Here is a 15,280-nt window from a genome sequence, read left to right as displayed (position 1 = left end):
CTGTGACATCTCGTCAACATTATAATGAAATGACATTATTTGAGACCCTGCAGTACAGTAGACTAGGTGTCTTAAACAATATACATTGTTTAAGTTAAACTGGAGGTTCAAGGTCAAGATGCCAGCACAGTCAGGTTTGTGCTGAGGTCTCTCCTAGTTCACACATGGCCCCGTGTGCAAATGGCCTTTCCTCGGTGTGTGTGAGTAGAATAAGAGAAAATGCAAACTCTCTGGTGTCTCTTATATACGCACTAATCCCAGACCAAGGCCTTGCCTTCATGACCTGAGTACCCCCAAAGACCCATGGTCAAATACCATCATAGTCGGGGTAGAGCTTCAACATTCATATTTTGAACACAATCATTCAGTTCATAATCATGTCCTTGATTTGAATTTCTTGAGGTTTATTCTCTCCTACAAGAAGAACTTTGTGTTGTCTTTCACTTTCTGTGCATGTGCCTAATCGTCCTGGGCAACCTGACCTGCTCAGAACCAGTACCTGGTCCTCGTGCTGACAGGTGTCCTCCCTGAACAGTGTTGAGTCAGCGGCCACAGTGAGCCCTCAGTGAACCTGACCATCTGGATTGTTAGGGCAGCATTCTTCCCCTGCATCCCGTGCTCATCTTTTAAATGTTATAACTGATTATTTTCAATTGATTCCTTAGTAACAACATTATGTGTTATTCTGTGAAACTGTTTTTTTTTTTCCTTTTGGATAAGAAATTGCTTGGGAGGGAAGAGCCAGAATGAGATTTAAAGAGAAACCTCATCTGCCCAAGGTTTCCCACAGAAAAGTGAAGCTGAGTTGGAAGGCATGTGTCAGTCCCTGTGTTTCCCCCTCAGGGCCCCACCGAGGAGCACATACAGCTGATAATGGAGCGGTTGCTGAGAAGGGTCAACCGGACAGTGATCGGGATGAGCCGGCAGTCTCCGCACATTGTGAGTATCACTGCACTGCTGCTTCTCTGTCCTGGCTGCCTCCGTGGGAGGCTTTCGGAACCAGTGTCTTGAGACCACACTCACCTGGTCCCCTCCCAGCTCAGTGTATAGTGCTGAACGCCATGCTGCGTGTCTCCCTCCGAAGTGAGTGGGATCTAGACCTTTATAGCCTCCTTGATGGATGACCCTTGTTATCACTGAGAGCAGATTGTAACTCTGACACTGACTTTCTCTTGGGGGAAGATGATCCAACAGGGTGGGGAGGTTAATGGGGGAGCATTATTAAGGATTCTATAAATGTAAGCCCTGCTGATCCATTCTTGCTCACATTGAAGGTTAAACGAAAGCCAGTTCTAATACATTAAAGCAGAGACCCAGTGAGATATGCAGGCCCCCTACGTAGACTGATAGCCCTGTTTCCATTCAACTGAATAATCTCTAAGTATTTATTTATTATTTTCTTTTTCAATGCCCTTTAGTTTTCCAAGGACAGGTCTTTTTCCTCCTTGGTTAAGTTTATTCCAAGGTATTTTATTATTTTGTTGTTGCAGTGGTAAATGGGATTTTTTTTTTTAGTTTCTCTTTCTGAGAGTTCAGTACTGGTATATAAAAATGCCATCTCACATCACCCTGGCTGGTTTGCCTCAGCGATTAGAGCGTTGGCCCTTGGACCAAAGAATCTTGGGTTTGATTGTGGTCAAGGGCACATACCTCGATTTGCAGCCCTGGTTGGGGTCGTACAGGAGGCAACCAATCAATGTGTCTCTCTCACATTGATGTTTTTCTCTCCCTCCCTCTCTCCCTCCCACTCTATCTGAAAACCAATGGAAAAAATATCTTTGGGTGAGGATTAAAAAAAAAAAAAATGCCATCTCACTTATAAGTGTAATCTAATGAACATAATATTGTGACGAACAAAATAGGTCCAAAGGCATGGAGGCATGGAATAGACTGACAGATCTCAGAGGGGGGCAGAAGAGACAGGAAGAGCGGAAGAGATTAACCAAAGAAGTTATACACATATGTGCATAAGCAGTGGACACAGACAATAGTGTGGTGAAGACCTGGGGTGGGGCCAGGGCTTGGAGGAGGCGGATAAAGGGTAGGGGGAGGGAATTGGGGGACATCAGTAATATTGTTAATAATAAAATAATAATAAATTCAAAAATAAATAAAAATAAAATGAAAGATTCTTACAGGCAAGGCTAATTATATGTGTGTGTGTGTGTGTGTGTATGGTTTATTCTGAATATTCAAGAATAAATATTAGAGAATCTATTAATAAAATACATCAATTCAACAAGAGGAAAAAAGTTTTATGACTCCACAGATGCCTAAATATATGTGATAGATATAACAGCTATTCCAAATTAAAAATAGGAGGAGATGTTTTTAACATACAGTTACCAGGCAACATATTACTTGATGGTCATAAAAAGGAAAATCAAGATGTTAAATCTCAACACTGAGATTCTTCTATAAATTCTAGCCAATATAATAAGTCACCCCCCCAAAAAAATACTCTTTAAGTATAAATATTGAAAAAATAGAAAATAATCATCATAGTTGTCATTGTTTTTAGCTAAAATGAGTACCATTATCTAGGGAACCCAAGAGAGTTAACTGAAATTTTAATAACTGATAAATAATTTATTAAACTAACTGGTTTCAAAATAAATATTATTCAGGGGCTTTTCTATATTATAAAAATAGCTATTTAGGAATTGCAAAAAAATCAATTTAATTTAGTCACAAAAATATTAGAGTAAAAATAAATAAAAGATACACATAATGAATAGCCCAATAGAAGTAATAATGTAGGACTTGCCTACCAGATTTGAAATCATTATAATGCTACAATAATTAAAACAATGTTGGACTCAAGCAATAGAGTACATTTATCAACAGGACAGAACTGAGAGAATTTAAAAGGAGACTTTAGATTAAATGAAAAATTTTACCTTTCAATAAAGAAGGTGAAGATTTTTAATGCATATTATTTGGAAAATATATGAATAACGTGGAAAAATTTGTTTCACTTTTATTTCATGTTATACCCACCCACAAAATAAACTTTAGGTAGAATGAAAGGTTTAATGTAAAAAATATTAAATCTTAAGACAGCTAAAAGAAAACATAAATGGATATATACCTATTTTTAAGAGAAAAGAGATGCATGATTTTTTTTTTTTTAATTGGAAGGATACTATAACAGAAAACAATAGATTTTACTAGGTAAAATATTTATACCCTTTATATGTGAAGACAATGTATATAAGCAAGTTAAACTTCAAGCACCAAACTGTAAAAATTATTTGTAAAATATGTGACAAGTGGCTAATAGCCTTAATATTCAAAGACCTATTATAAACCACTAAAATAAGATTTTTAATGTAAAAGTGGGTAAAGGCTGTGAGCAAACAGCAAAGTGATAAAAATAAGTGGCAAACAAACATGGACAGACTATGTAATTCAAAACAGAAAATGCAAATTAATAAAAATGAGATTAAATAAAACTCAATACCCAGAATAGGCAAAAGCCTGGAGAAACAGTGTTAAACACTGACGGGAATGCAAACTCTGTGCTAGGTTGCAATATATATCAAAAGCCTTAATAACAATAAATTTACATTGTTATAATAAGAAAAATAAACTTTTTAAAACAAAAGAGATTGTAACAAACATTCAGAGAGGTGTACATGAATAGACTTCCATTGTTTTTGTGTTAGGAAGTCATTCCCTCCATTCCAAGAACAGCTGTATATTCATCTGCTCTGTGCCAAATTCATTTACATTTGTGTTGCTTTCCTAATACGAATAAAGGAGGATATTTACCTCTAGATATTTGCCCCCTGGCTAGAAAATTATGATTCAAATACATTTGGATGAGGGAAAGCACACTGAATATTTAATTCCTGACCTCCAAAATAGAAATGATGGTAATCATCTAATTATTCAATCCCTTTTTTCAAAGCAGATCCACAGTTACACATGGGCATACCCGGAATGACTGGCTGACGGCTTCTGGAGTTGGAGAAATGACACTGAAGTGTTCCAGCAGGGAACCCTCATTGCCTATCTTCTCTGTTCTTCCACTTGTTTTACTGCCTCCCTTTTTCCTCCTTGCATTCCTCTAGACTCTTATTTGTTTAAATATTCCAGACATTTCTGTATGGAGTTCTGTCCTACAACTCTGTCTTAACATGAAACTGAAAGTCCACACGTTGTTAGAGCGTTCCTAGTAATCTAACTGAGATCTTGAAGTCAGTGTCCCTTGACCTGCAGGAATGCACAGACCTTAGCTGCTCTGGGGATGAGGAAAGCCCTCCACATTCCTCACCTCAGAGTTTAAAGGTCGTTTCAGGCAGCAATAGCAAGCACATGCCATTTGAACGTTGGAATGCAGTATGTTTCCAGTTTGATGGGTCCCTGCTCAGCTGACTGGGTGGGGAAAGCCAAAGCACCAAATCTTGTTTTGTCAGTTGGTCTAAGGAGTTTGGGATGTTCTCTTTCTCCTTCAGGGGAGTTTTGTTGCGTGCATGATTGCCATCCTGCGGCAAATGGATGACAACCACTACACCCACTATATCAGCACTTTCAAAACCAGACTAGACATCATGGTAAGTTATCTTCACAGAATTCTAGTAAAGGCCTGGGGTGCAGCAGGGGCCAGGTAGAAGTGGGAAGGAGGGGGAAATAAGGAACATCTGTAATACTGTCAACAATAAAAAATAAACTTAAAAGAGATAAACCAAAGAAGTTGTATGCATATATACACAACCAGTGCACACAGACAATGGGAGGGCGTGGGAGTGGAGAGGAGAGGGTCAGTGGGGAAAATAGAGGGGACATCTACATTTCAACAATAAAAATACATTTATTTATACATATACACACACATATACACACACATACACACACACACACACACACACACATAAAATAATCTCCTACCAAAAAACTAATTCTTATATTCAGTAAAAACAATAACCAAAACTGATCAGGAGCCCATGGGTCTCTTCCCATCCATATTCATACCATGTGGTTGGCTATCCACAATGATGAAGAAAAGGAAAGTATTGATTCTTTCATTCCGGGATAGGATTTGAAGAAGAGTATAATTTGTATACCAAGGTGGCGTCACTTAATCCCTAAATTTCTTGGGTTTAGAGAAAGCCTTATTTAAAACATTTGGGATATCTTCTTTGCTCTCAAAAAAGGATAGTGTCTCATTTTCAGGGACAGTAGTTACTCATGCTATGGCAAGGATTTTAAGAGGCAGAAATGTGCAAAGTCATCTCAGATGTGGGTGAAGTACTCATTTTCAGTAGTTCCTGAAAAGGGAAACAAGAAGTGATACCTGCCCCTTACAACCCTTACATCTTCAATTCAAAATATTCCATTCCCTTGTTTTAAACAAAAAAGTTGTTCTCAGAGTTACCACTCAGCATATAAGCAAATGTTGCCTGAGAAGCTAAGCCAGGACTCTCCCCTTCAGGGTGATTTTGATGGCTGTTAAAATGTATCTGATGATATCATCTTATCTTGCTAACCAGTGGGCTGGACGTGGATCTGGATTAGCAATTTGATGTGTCCCATGGCACTAGTCTTTGCTGTCAGTAAATTCCCATCATCCGTGCATACTTCAGTCTTTATGCTCTGGATTTTCTACTTTCTGCTTCTATTTTACTGATAGTCTATAGGCAGTGTACCCAAGTATATCCAGCTCCTTTCATGCCAATCACCCTCTTTTTGGTAAAGTCACATGATGGAAAAACAAACAAGGAATTGGAGAGAAACTACTGTTTATTAGTAGTAGTTGGTTCAGTAACAAACTCTCCCAGTGTTGTATTGGACCTACTTGGGCCATGCTCTGACAGGCAGCATGGCACCGGAACCCACAGTAATATGCAGGTGTGCTTGCAGAGATTGGGTTCAAGAGAATTAGGAAGAGGGGAGGGGAAGGCACAGATGGAAGCTTAGGGGAGGGTAGCATTGTTTCTCCTCCGCAGGCAGATGGCGTAGTGGGTTTCAGAACACAGACTTTAGAACACTGAGATCTGGGTTTGAATTCTGGCTCCTCCACTTCCTAATATGAAATTTTAGGCAAGATATTTAGCTTTGCTAAACCTCCATTTTCTCATCTGTGAGAAGTACCTATCTTGAGGGTTAATGTGAATAAGTACTGATTGAATCAATGCATAGAAAATGACTAGCTAAGATTAAATGTAAGATAAAATTAATATAAATAGTTCAGTGACTTTTTTTTTCTAAATTTCCTTCAGAAAATGGGTAGAATAGTGGAAGTTATACCAAATTCAAACCCTTGAAAATTTGGCTCCATTAAGTAAGCAAACAAACAGGTTTTAACTTGTGTTTTACAAAACAATGGTGAGTTCTTCCTCCTCCTTTATGTAATTAAAAATACTATTATCCTTGTGGGGGAATTATAGTCATCAGTGACAGCTTCGTGGTACATCTAGACCTTCTGACTTTTAGTAGATTGGCCTATCGCTCTCTCCTGATGCCTTCTGAATAAATCACTTGAAAGACTTTGGGAAGTAGTAGATAAAATGAGAGTATCTTTAAATTGCCTTTATTACACTATCACTACTTACAATTAACTTATATTACCAAGAGTTCACTTTACAGTCAGTGTCAGAAGTGAGTAACTGACATCTAAATCTAACCCTTGTTCACAAACCATGAATTCTTGTTGAATTGAGGGAAAAGGTTAATAGAATAGTTAGTAAATTGGTGGGAACACTTAGAATATGATGAAAAGTTGAAAAGGCATGAAATATGTCTATGATTTCAGAATTGAGAATAGCAAAGTTTGACTCTCCATTGAACCAAAAGGAAGATTCAAGGGCAACACAGATTTAGAGCCAGAATTGCTCCCATTCCTATGCTGTTTGGCATCCAAAGGGCAGGAAGTTAACCAGTGTGGCCAGTGTCTCAGAGGAGGACAGTTAGCAATAGATCCCAGGCCTCCTGCCTCTCATGTACTGTGTTCTTTCTGCTACATGATGTAATTCATAAGATAGAACTGTGTGGGTTTAGTGCTAGAGAACTTGGACAGGGCTTCCATTTCAGGAATCTGAGTAGAAAATGTCTAAATTTAACTAGCTAATAAATAAATAAGTGTTTCAAAGTTTTTTGTTTTGATCTTTAGTTCAATTGTTCTATGCTCCTTTTTGCTCATACCCCCTTTTGCATAAAATAGCTGTTTTGCCAATAACTGGACTTACATTTTAGTGATTATAGTCATGATACACTGCTGTAATCTCATTAAGGACCATTTAGGACCCTTCTCCCAGGTTACATATGGCTACCTTCGTGGAACAGGAAGAGTCATGACTTTGCTTCTTATTTATAGCATGTTTGTTCTGTTCTAACAATAATAAAGGAGCATTGGACTCAGTCATTTGACGTATCAGTTTTCCAACAGTTGTTGGTGAATTCATTTTTAAGTGCAGTAGATCTATTCAGATAACACTTGGCCGTAAATGGGGATCAGAATCCCAAGTTTTTTTCCAGCTCTTCTGCTTCCAAGTTTCTACAACCTTAATTAAGCAAGTTGTTTAATTTTTCACAGCCTCAGTTTTATCATTTGTAAAATGTGGACACTTTTTTGTCCTGTCTTCCTCATCAGAGTATATGATGTAAAAGTCAAATTATATGATAGCTGTGAAAATGCTTTGTTATTCCCAAAACCCTGCTGGGATGGGACTAGGGATGTCTTATTCTAATGTAGTGTTTCTTCTTGTACACATGCCAGGCCAAGGCTTATGACGTTTAACCCAGTTTTTCCTCTATCCATTCTTTTGTTCTCTGCAGGACTTCCTCATGGAAACTTTTATCATGTTTAAGGATCTAATTGGAAAGAATGTCTATGCGAAAGACTGGATGGTCATGAATATGACTCAGAGCAGGTAGGACTACCCATGGCAGGCCTGGAGGCCTTTGACTTTGAATACTACTGACCCTTGAACAACATAGGCTTGAACTGTGTGGATCCATGTGTACCTGGATTTTTTTCTATACATAGAGTAAATGTATTTTCTCTTCCTTATGTTTTTTTTTAAATAACATTTTCTTGCTATAGTATACTTTATGGTAAGAATACAGTATATGAAACATGTCACACACAAAATATGAGTTAATCGACAATTTATGTTATCAGTAAGGCTTCCGGTCAACAGTAGACTATTAGTATAATCAGCCCTCTGCATCTTCGATTCCCAACTTCAGATAGAAAATACTATTTTTGACTCACAGTTAGTTGAATCTGCCAATGTGAAACCCGACTGGGGAGTCAAAAGTTACATGAGGATTTGTGACTGTACAGGGGGACTAGTGCCTCTAACCCCTGTGTTGTACAGAGGTCACTGCACTTGAGCCTGGTAACTAGTTCTCTGACGTTTGTGAAGTGCTGTTACATCCTTGCCACAAATCCATCATCTGTAAAGCAAGGGTCCTCCCACTTTCTTGAGCCTAAGTTTATGGTCTCATGTTCTTCATTTTACCTGGGCTCCTGCATCTGCACTGACCCTGGCTCTCTACCCCCTTCTCTCTGCTATAGTCTCCTCACTGAATCGTCAGCATCAACTCTCCATGGCATGTCAGTGGCTCCCCATGGTCTCCGTCATTCCGATAGTCAAAGACCTGGCATCCTGGCCCGCCTGCTTTTCTAACTACCTTCTGCTTTTCCCCTCTATCTACAACCTGCACTCCAACCATGCCTGCGCTTCCCAGTCCCTGTCGGCTTTCCTTGCTGCTTCTGCCACCTGCGGCACCTTCCCCCTCGCCTCTGGGGGCCGCCCTGCCACTTACTCCTGCAGGTCCTTCTCAGATGACATATCCAAAGGATTTTCTGACCTGGATGTGATCTTCTCTCCATTGATTTCCCAGATTTCTTTACACCCCCCCATTGAATTTTCCATATTTTTTCTTGGGTCATGGTTGCAAATGCGCCCCCCCACCCAACAAGTTGTAAATGTCTTAAGACCAAGAACAGTCTCTTTCAAGAAAAAGCCTAAGCCAGTGCTTTGTGGTTTCTAGCCCACAATATACTTGGTGAATGAAAATGAAATGAACTGAATACATATATAGTCGGCCCTCGTTTATCGCGTTAATCAATTCCAGACTCTATCGTGATAAATGAATTTACACGAAGTAGGATTCTTTATTTATAAATTGAATATTTTCGCAGTTAGAGCATAGGACACCTGTTTACGACCTTCTAAATACATTTTTTAACATTATTAGGGCCCTCTAGACATGAAATAACACCCTTTAGTCACCATTATACTCGTATTACCCAATATATTAGAGAAAATAAGACATATTAGATATTACAATATTAGATATAACAATAATATTATATTAGATATAACAATAATATTATTATTGTACATTTAATTACACACAACCACTAACCTATGAAAATAGTGCAACTTGTTCAATGATGAAGTGATGAAGAGATGTACTGCACAGCAAAGAAGAGCAAGGTTACTGCTCCTCTGCAGGCACGACCTCAGTGGGAGAGTCTCCAGGTGGTGCAGTATCTTCAGCAGGTGCGTCGTCATCTTCTGCTAAAGGAGCACTAGGAGTAGGCAGTGGGTGTCTGGGTGCGCGGCTGAAGAACATCGTGATAGGCAGTTGCTGGCACTGTTTTTTTATATGCGTGAGGAGGCTTTTGTAGGGTTCTGTCGCTCCATCAAGTGCATTCCAGAACAATGCACGCATCATTTGTGGGTCCCATTCCCCAATCATGTCCTGTACTACCTTAACAGTTCTCACGACTTTCAAGAGATGCTCAAGTGTAAGGCCAACTTCCTCCTTCTGACCCCCAAGAACCTCTGGCTGCTCTTCCTCCTCCTCACTCGCAGACTTAGTCCTCTCCACCAGATCCTCATCAGTTAAGGGATCTGAATGTGTTTCCAGCAACTCATCCACATCATCACGGGTCATATCCACAAAACCTTCTCCCAGCATCCGGGTTCACCTAACTGCCTTATCCACTGCTGAGTTGCTTTTATCCTCTGGGGTGAATCTTCTGAAGTCGTGGGCAGTTTCAGGCCATAACATCTTCCAGCTGGCCTTCACAGTGCCATCTTTATGGTCCTTCAACGCAGTCTGGATGTTCTTCATAGAAGTTGTGATGTATACATATACTGCCACCAGTACTCCTTCAGCAAGAAGTTCTCCTCAAGGTCCACGCCTTCTACGAAGTGCTACAGGGTGTTTTGTGTGTAGCGGGCCTTGAACACACAAATACCGCCTTGATCCATGGACTGGATCAGCGAAGTAGTGTTAGGAGGAAGGAACTCAATCTGCATACCATCGTAGGATAGGTCTTGTGCATGACCTCCAGCATTGCCCATGAGGAGAAGGACATTAAACTCAAGTCCCTTCTCTGTGAGATACAGCTTGACTTGGGGGGATGAAGCACTTGTGGAACCAGTCCAATGACAGGTGCTTCATGATCCAGCCCTTGTCATTGTGCATCCAATGCGCTGGCAGCAGGTTCTTGTTTTTATTCTTCAGGGCCCTAGGGTTCTTGGCCTTGTAGATAAGGGCAGGCTTGAGCACAAATTCCCTCAGCATTTCCACACATAACAATAGTCACATCATCCTTATACGCCTTGAAGCCACAGACTTTGGCCTCACCCTTGAAAATGAATGTCCGGGAAGGCATTCTCTTCCAGAACAGTCCTGTTTTGTCCATATTGAACACCTGTTCCTGGCTGATACTCGCCCTCCTCAAGAATCTTCTGAACGTGTTGTTCACATAGTCCTCTGCTGCAGGCTGGTCGGCAGAGGCAGCTTCTCCGTGGAGAACGACACTCTTCAGATGATACCTCTTCTAGAACTTCTCAAACCAACCCTTGCTCGCCATGAAATCCATAAACGTTGCAGAAGAGGATCCTGGTTGAGGTTCGTCTGCCATAAAGCACTGATAGAGCTGCTTCACCTTCTCCCAGATGACCAGCGAATCCAACGGAACGTTTTTCTTGGGGCTGTTGCTGATCCAAACGGCTAGGGCAGACTCCGTTTTCACTATGAATTTATTACAACTTGTCACGACGCGCTTTGCTTGCTTGTTGAAAGAGAGAATAGTCATTGCACGGATGTTCTTTTCATCTTTTCTGGATGGAGTGAATAGTAGACTCTTTCAAGTCGTAATGGTGGACAACCTCCATGATTTTCTTGCCATCTTTGATCATATCCAAGGGTTTCACCTTCTCCTGGATGGTAAGCATCTTCCTCCGGCACTTAGTTTCACCGTCAGAAGGCTTAGAAGAAGCAGCATGTTTAGGAGCCATTGTGAGGCTTAGATAAAAGTTCTCAGAAATCGCGAACACAAGAGCAAAGATGCTTCCGATGCGTAGTGATGCAGAAATGTGTATGAGAGAAACAAACTTGCTTGAGGTTGAGCCAATCAGTGGCCAGGATAGGAAGAGGATAGGATAGCCAGTCAGTGAACAGCACACTCTGATTGGCTTGGTTTCACCACACCCAATTTTTTGGAAAACAGTTATTGCCCACACACAAGGAGTGGTCAAGCAGTTGCACCTGGTGTTGACAGATTTGCAGGGGTGCTTGAATACACAGGCCTGCAGTTCATACGTACAGTAATTTTAATTTTAATTGTAATACAGGGGTGTATAATTGACTCAGACAACCAAGCACGCACTGTATCATTTTCACTGTAACTTTTTAATGAATATATTTGAAAAAACCGCGAGGCAGTGAAGCCGCAAAAGTCGAAGTGCAAAGTAGTGAGGGATGACTATATATTCTATCAAAAGAGCTTCAGGATTTTTAAGAGCTAAATAATATACATCATTCTCACCATTACTGTTAACTTTATATGGTCCCGATACCTGATTAGGAAAATCCTCTCAACTATATACAGATTAGAGAAGAACTTGCATAAGCTTTGAAATAGAAACATTATGATAGAATGTCCAGAGGCCTGGTCTGAGTCTCAGGAGACCTGGCTTGTCCCAGCTCTGCCTTCCACTAGCTAAATTGAGATGCCTTGAGTAGTGCTTGCTGTCAGTTCTAGAAACTGACCTTCAATGTCCTCCTCTGCAAACTGTGCTCTGTACATTGTCTCTAACGGCCTTGGTAGATCTAAAGGTTATCTTTTGCCAAATCAGGTTTGGTTTGCTTTGGTTCTTAACATAAATGGGAAGTGTTTCAGTGAGCATGAGGTTGCCTTTCTTATCCCATGTTTTCCTCTCCAAGGGTTTTCCTCCGTGCCATAAATCAGTTTGCTGAGGTTCTCACAAGGCGCTTTATGGATCAGGCAAGCTTTGAACTTCAGGTAAGCATGGTACTTACTAGGAGTTCCAGAATTCTCAGCCAAGCAAGAGAACTCTTTCATGTTGGAAAATGTCATCTCAGATTTTATCATTTTCCAATGAAAAACGTTTTCTTGTCCTTTCTGCTTTCCTAAAGCACACATTTCTTGTCATTCTGTTCTTCAAGAATAGTGAAATAGGGCCTTTTCTTCTTTCTGTAAATCTAGTAAGAAAAGTAATAGTAGAAAATGTAACTAAACAAAAAGAAAAAAACTGAAAGACAGTCTTACCTTCTGCTGTTAACATAACCCAGATACACAAATGCATGTGCTTGCAGACAGGCACATACATGTTCCTCTGTCTACAAATGGGTTAGTTCCTAAAGACTGATTCGTGTACACACTTGCTTAAAAGTCCGCAAGCTCCACCTTCATTCATTCATTCATCCAACAAATATTAGAATGTTTATATTTACCAGGGCACTATTCTGGCCCTGGTGAAGGCATACAGGACCCTACCCCATTGAGCTTATATGCCAGTGTGTGCTTTGTGGGTGAGGTGTTTTACTATGTCCTGTGCCTTTGTATGTATCCGTGGAATGTTAAAAGTGGAGAATCGTAAGTAGAGGATACTGTATCTATACACAGTATATACATATAAATGTGTATCTGTATATGTGTGTGTGTATATATGTATATTTGTATATACTTGTGTATGTGATAAGATGGAAAAACTCTATAGAATTCTTTGATAACCTTTATTAATGTATTTTATTTACTTTTTCTGTGATCTTCTCAATGATAGTAAATATTTTCACAGTATTTTTAATGGCTGAATACAGTCCATGGTCTGGTTGGGCCACTATTTATTTAGCCATATTCTCATGAACATGTAGATTGTTTCCATTTTCCGCTCAATCAAATAGCACTGGGAGGACCTTCCTTGTTTTAAATATTTTTAAATATCCATTATTTATTTTGCCAGGATAAAGTCTTAAAGTATTTACTAGTTCAACAGCTTGGAAAAGTTTTAGGGCTTTTGGTACATATTGCCACACTATTTACTTAAATTGGTATGCTTCTTGGCAGCAATTTGCCTTTATCCCAGTACAGACAAATATAATAGTTTGAATTTTTTTAAAAGCATAATATTAATATTGTGTTAAAACTTTCATAACTGAAACACAAGAAAGAAAAAGTCTTGTGGATTTTTTTTTTTATTAATCCCTGGCAGTTGACTTGTACCATATGGCACTGTTTTAATGATGACCCTTATTAATGTTATTTTCCATTTCTTTTCACCCACACAATTAATTTTGAACAGCTCTGGAACAATTACTTTCATTTGGCAGTAGCGTTTCTTACCCACGAGTCCCTTCAGCTTGAAACCTTCTCTCAAGCCAAGCGCACCAAAATTATAAAAAAGTAAGTGTCCTTTCAAACTTGCTTAAGATTAAGTAAGGTGATTTTCCATTTCAGAACAAGATTTTGGGTATCACAGACATTATTGTTCACTAGCTACCATGTTGTTAGTGAGATAGCTCTTATAATTATTCCATAGGCCTCAGATTTCCCCAGATTCATATCTCTTTTCTCAAGGCCCCATTCATTTTCCATCACCCATCACATTCTTTTTATAGAATCTATGTGAGGAGAGGCAGGGAGACCAGCCAGTACTCCTATCTTTGGAAACAGCTGGCCCTCTGCTGGCAGTGTGTCCAAATTGCAGGCACAGTGCCTCTGTCACTCCTGCTTCACAAAGCAGGCTCCGTTGGCACCTCTCAGTCACTTCAGCACAGAAGTCAGGCATAACACGTCACCTAAACATGCCCTGCAGATTCCTGCTCGGAGTTCAGAATGGACTAATGTGTAAGAGTGATGAGAACTGTAGGGAAGTTCATTGATTTCGTCTCGGATCTGTTTCAGAGTTCATTGAGAGCCTGGAAACTCAAAGGCTGTGTGGTTAGAAAGAACTTCAGACATTTATCATTTAAAGGCTGTGAAATTTTTGTTCTGTTCCTCCTTTTGGGATGTCTTGCATTTTACATAAATTATTTAGCATCCCTCTACCTCTGGTTCCTCCCAAAAAGCACTGAGATTAGTGACTAAGAGATTGAGATATAGTGACTGTATTTTCAATGATACAAATAAAATGTGTTTTGTAGATATCTTTGTGGGGTGGGTATCAAAAGATAATTGATTTTTAAGATGGATACCTTGATCTCAATCTTTTTTTATTTTTTTTATCCTCACCCGAGGACATTTTTGCATTTATCTTCAGATAGAGTGGGGAGGGAGGAAGAAAGAGAGAGAAACATCGACATGAGAGAGATACATCAACTGGTTGCCACCCACATGACCCCAACCAGGGATGGGGACAAACTGCAACCGAGGTACGTGCCCTTAGCGAGAACTGAATCCAGGTCTCTCTGGTCCGCAGGCTGATGCTCTAACCGCTGAACCAAACCAGCCAGGGCATCAGTCTTTAGAATATCTTAAGTGACACAATTTCTGTCAAGGATAGATTTGATTTTGGTTGAATAACCATAAGTGGAGCCTGATAAAGTGGTTAGGATTAATGACTCTGGTTTTGGTCAAAGGAAAGTGTGACTGTAAGTATAATCCATGTAAAAATATACATACATAAGGCAAGAGGTAAACCTTGGGAGATAACATTTACATGTATTTAAGGTTATAGAAATGTGAATGAAGATTTTTTAAGATTTCTCTTATTTTTAGTAGAAGTAGCATCAAAAGTATTATTAGTAAACACCAAGAAGTAATTTATTTTCTATTATGAGTAACCACATACGTTTATCTAATTTAAATAATAAAATTAGATTGGGTATTTTTGTTAAAATGAAATAGTAAGAAAAAATTGTAATGACTTTTATACTGGCTTCTGAAGGCTTTTCCAAAGGAGAAATTTGGTAAAAAATGTTTGGCACAGTAGTAGCATGAGTAGAAAATGTAGGACCGGGCTGGTAGGATGGGTGGGATGGGTTGGAGGTCCATATTAGTTCCCTG

At 39.5% G+C, this 15,280-nt stretch overlaps 1 protein-coding gene across 2 annotated transcripts in view; it reads left to right on the top strand.

Moving 5' to 3' along the window:
- The window catches only part of DOCK5 (dedicator of cytokinesis 5), a 234,853-nt gene that overhangs the window by 171,696 nt on the left and 47,877 nt on the right, over positions 1-15,280 (top strand). For both annotated transcript variants that reach the window (XM_036240517.1, XM_036240516.1), the window contains exons 27-31: positions 844-939; positions 4,461-4,559; positions 7,780-7,874; positions 12,199-12,277; positions 13,578-13,678. In XM_036240517.1, the coding sequence (XP_036096410.1) occupies positions 844-939; positions 4,461-4,559; positions 7,780-7,874; positions 12,199-12,277; positions 13,578-13,678 (470 nt within the window). The remainder of the gene's footprint in view (positions 1-843; positions 940-4,460; positions 4,560-7,779; positions 7,875-12,198; positions 12,278-13,577; positions 13,679-15,280) is intronic.

This window comes from Molossus molossus, unplaced genomic scaffold (genome assembly GCF_014108415.1).
Source record: "Molossus molossus isolate mMolMol1 unplaced genomic scaffold, mMolMol1.p scaffold_m16_p_4, whole genome shotgun sequence".
NCBI classification, from domain to species: Eukaryota; Metazoa; Chordata; class Mammalia; order Chiroptera; family Molossidae; genus Molossus; species Molossus molossus.
The sequence above is the reverse complement of the archived record's forward strand: the minus strand, read 5'-3'. Positions and strand labels throughout refer to the sequence as shown.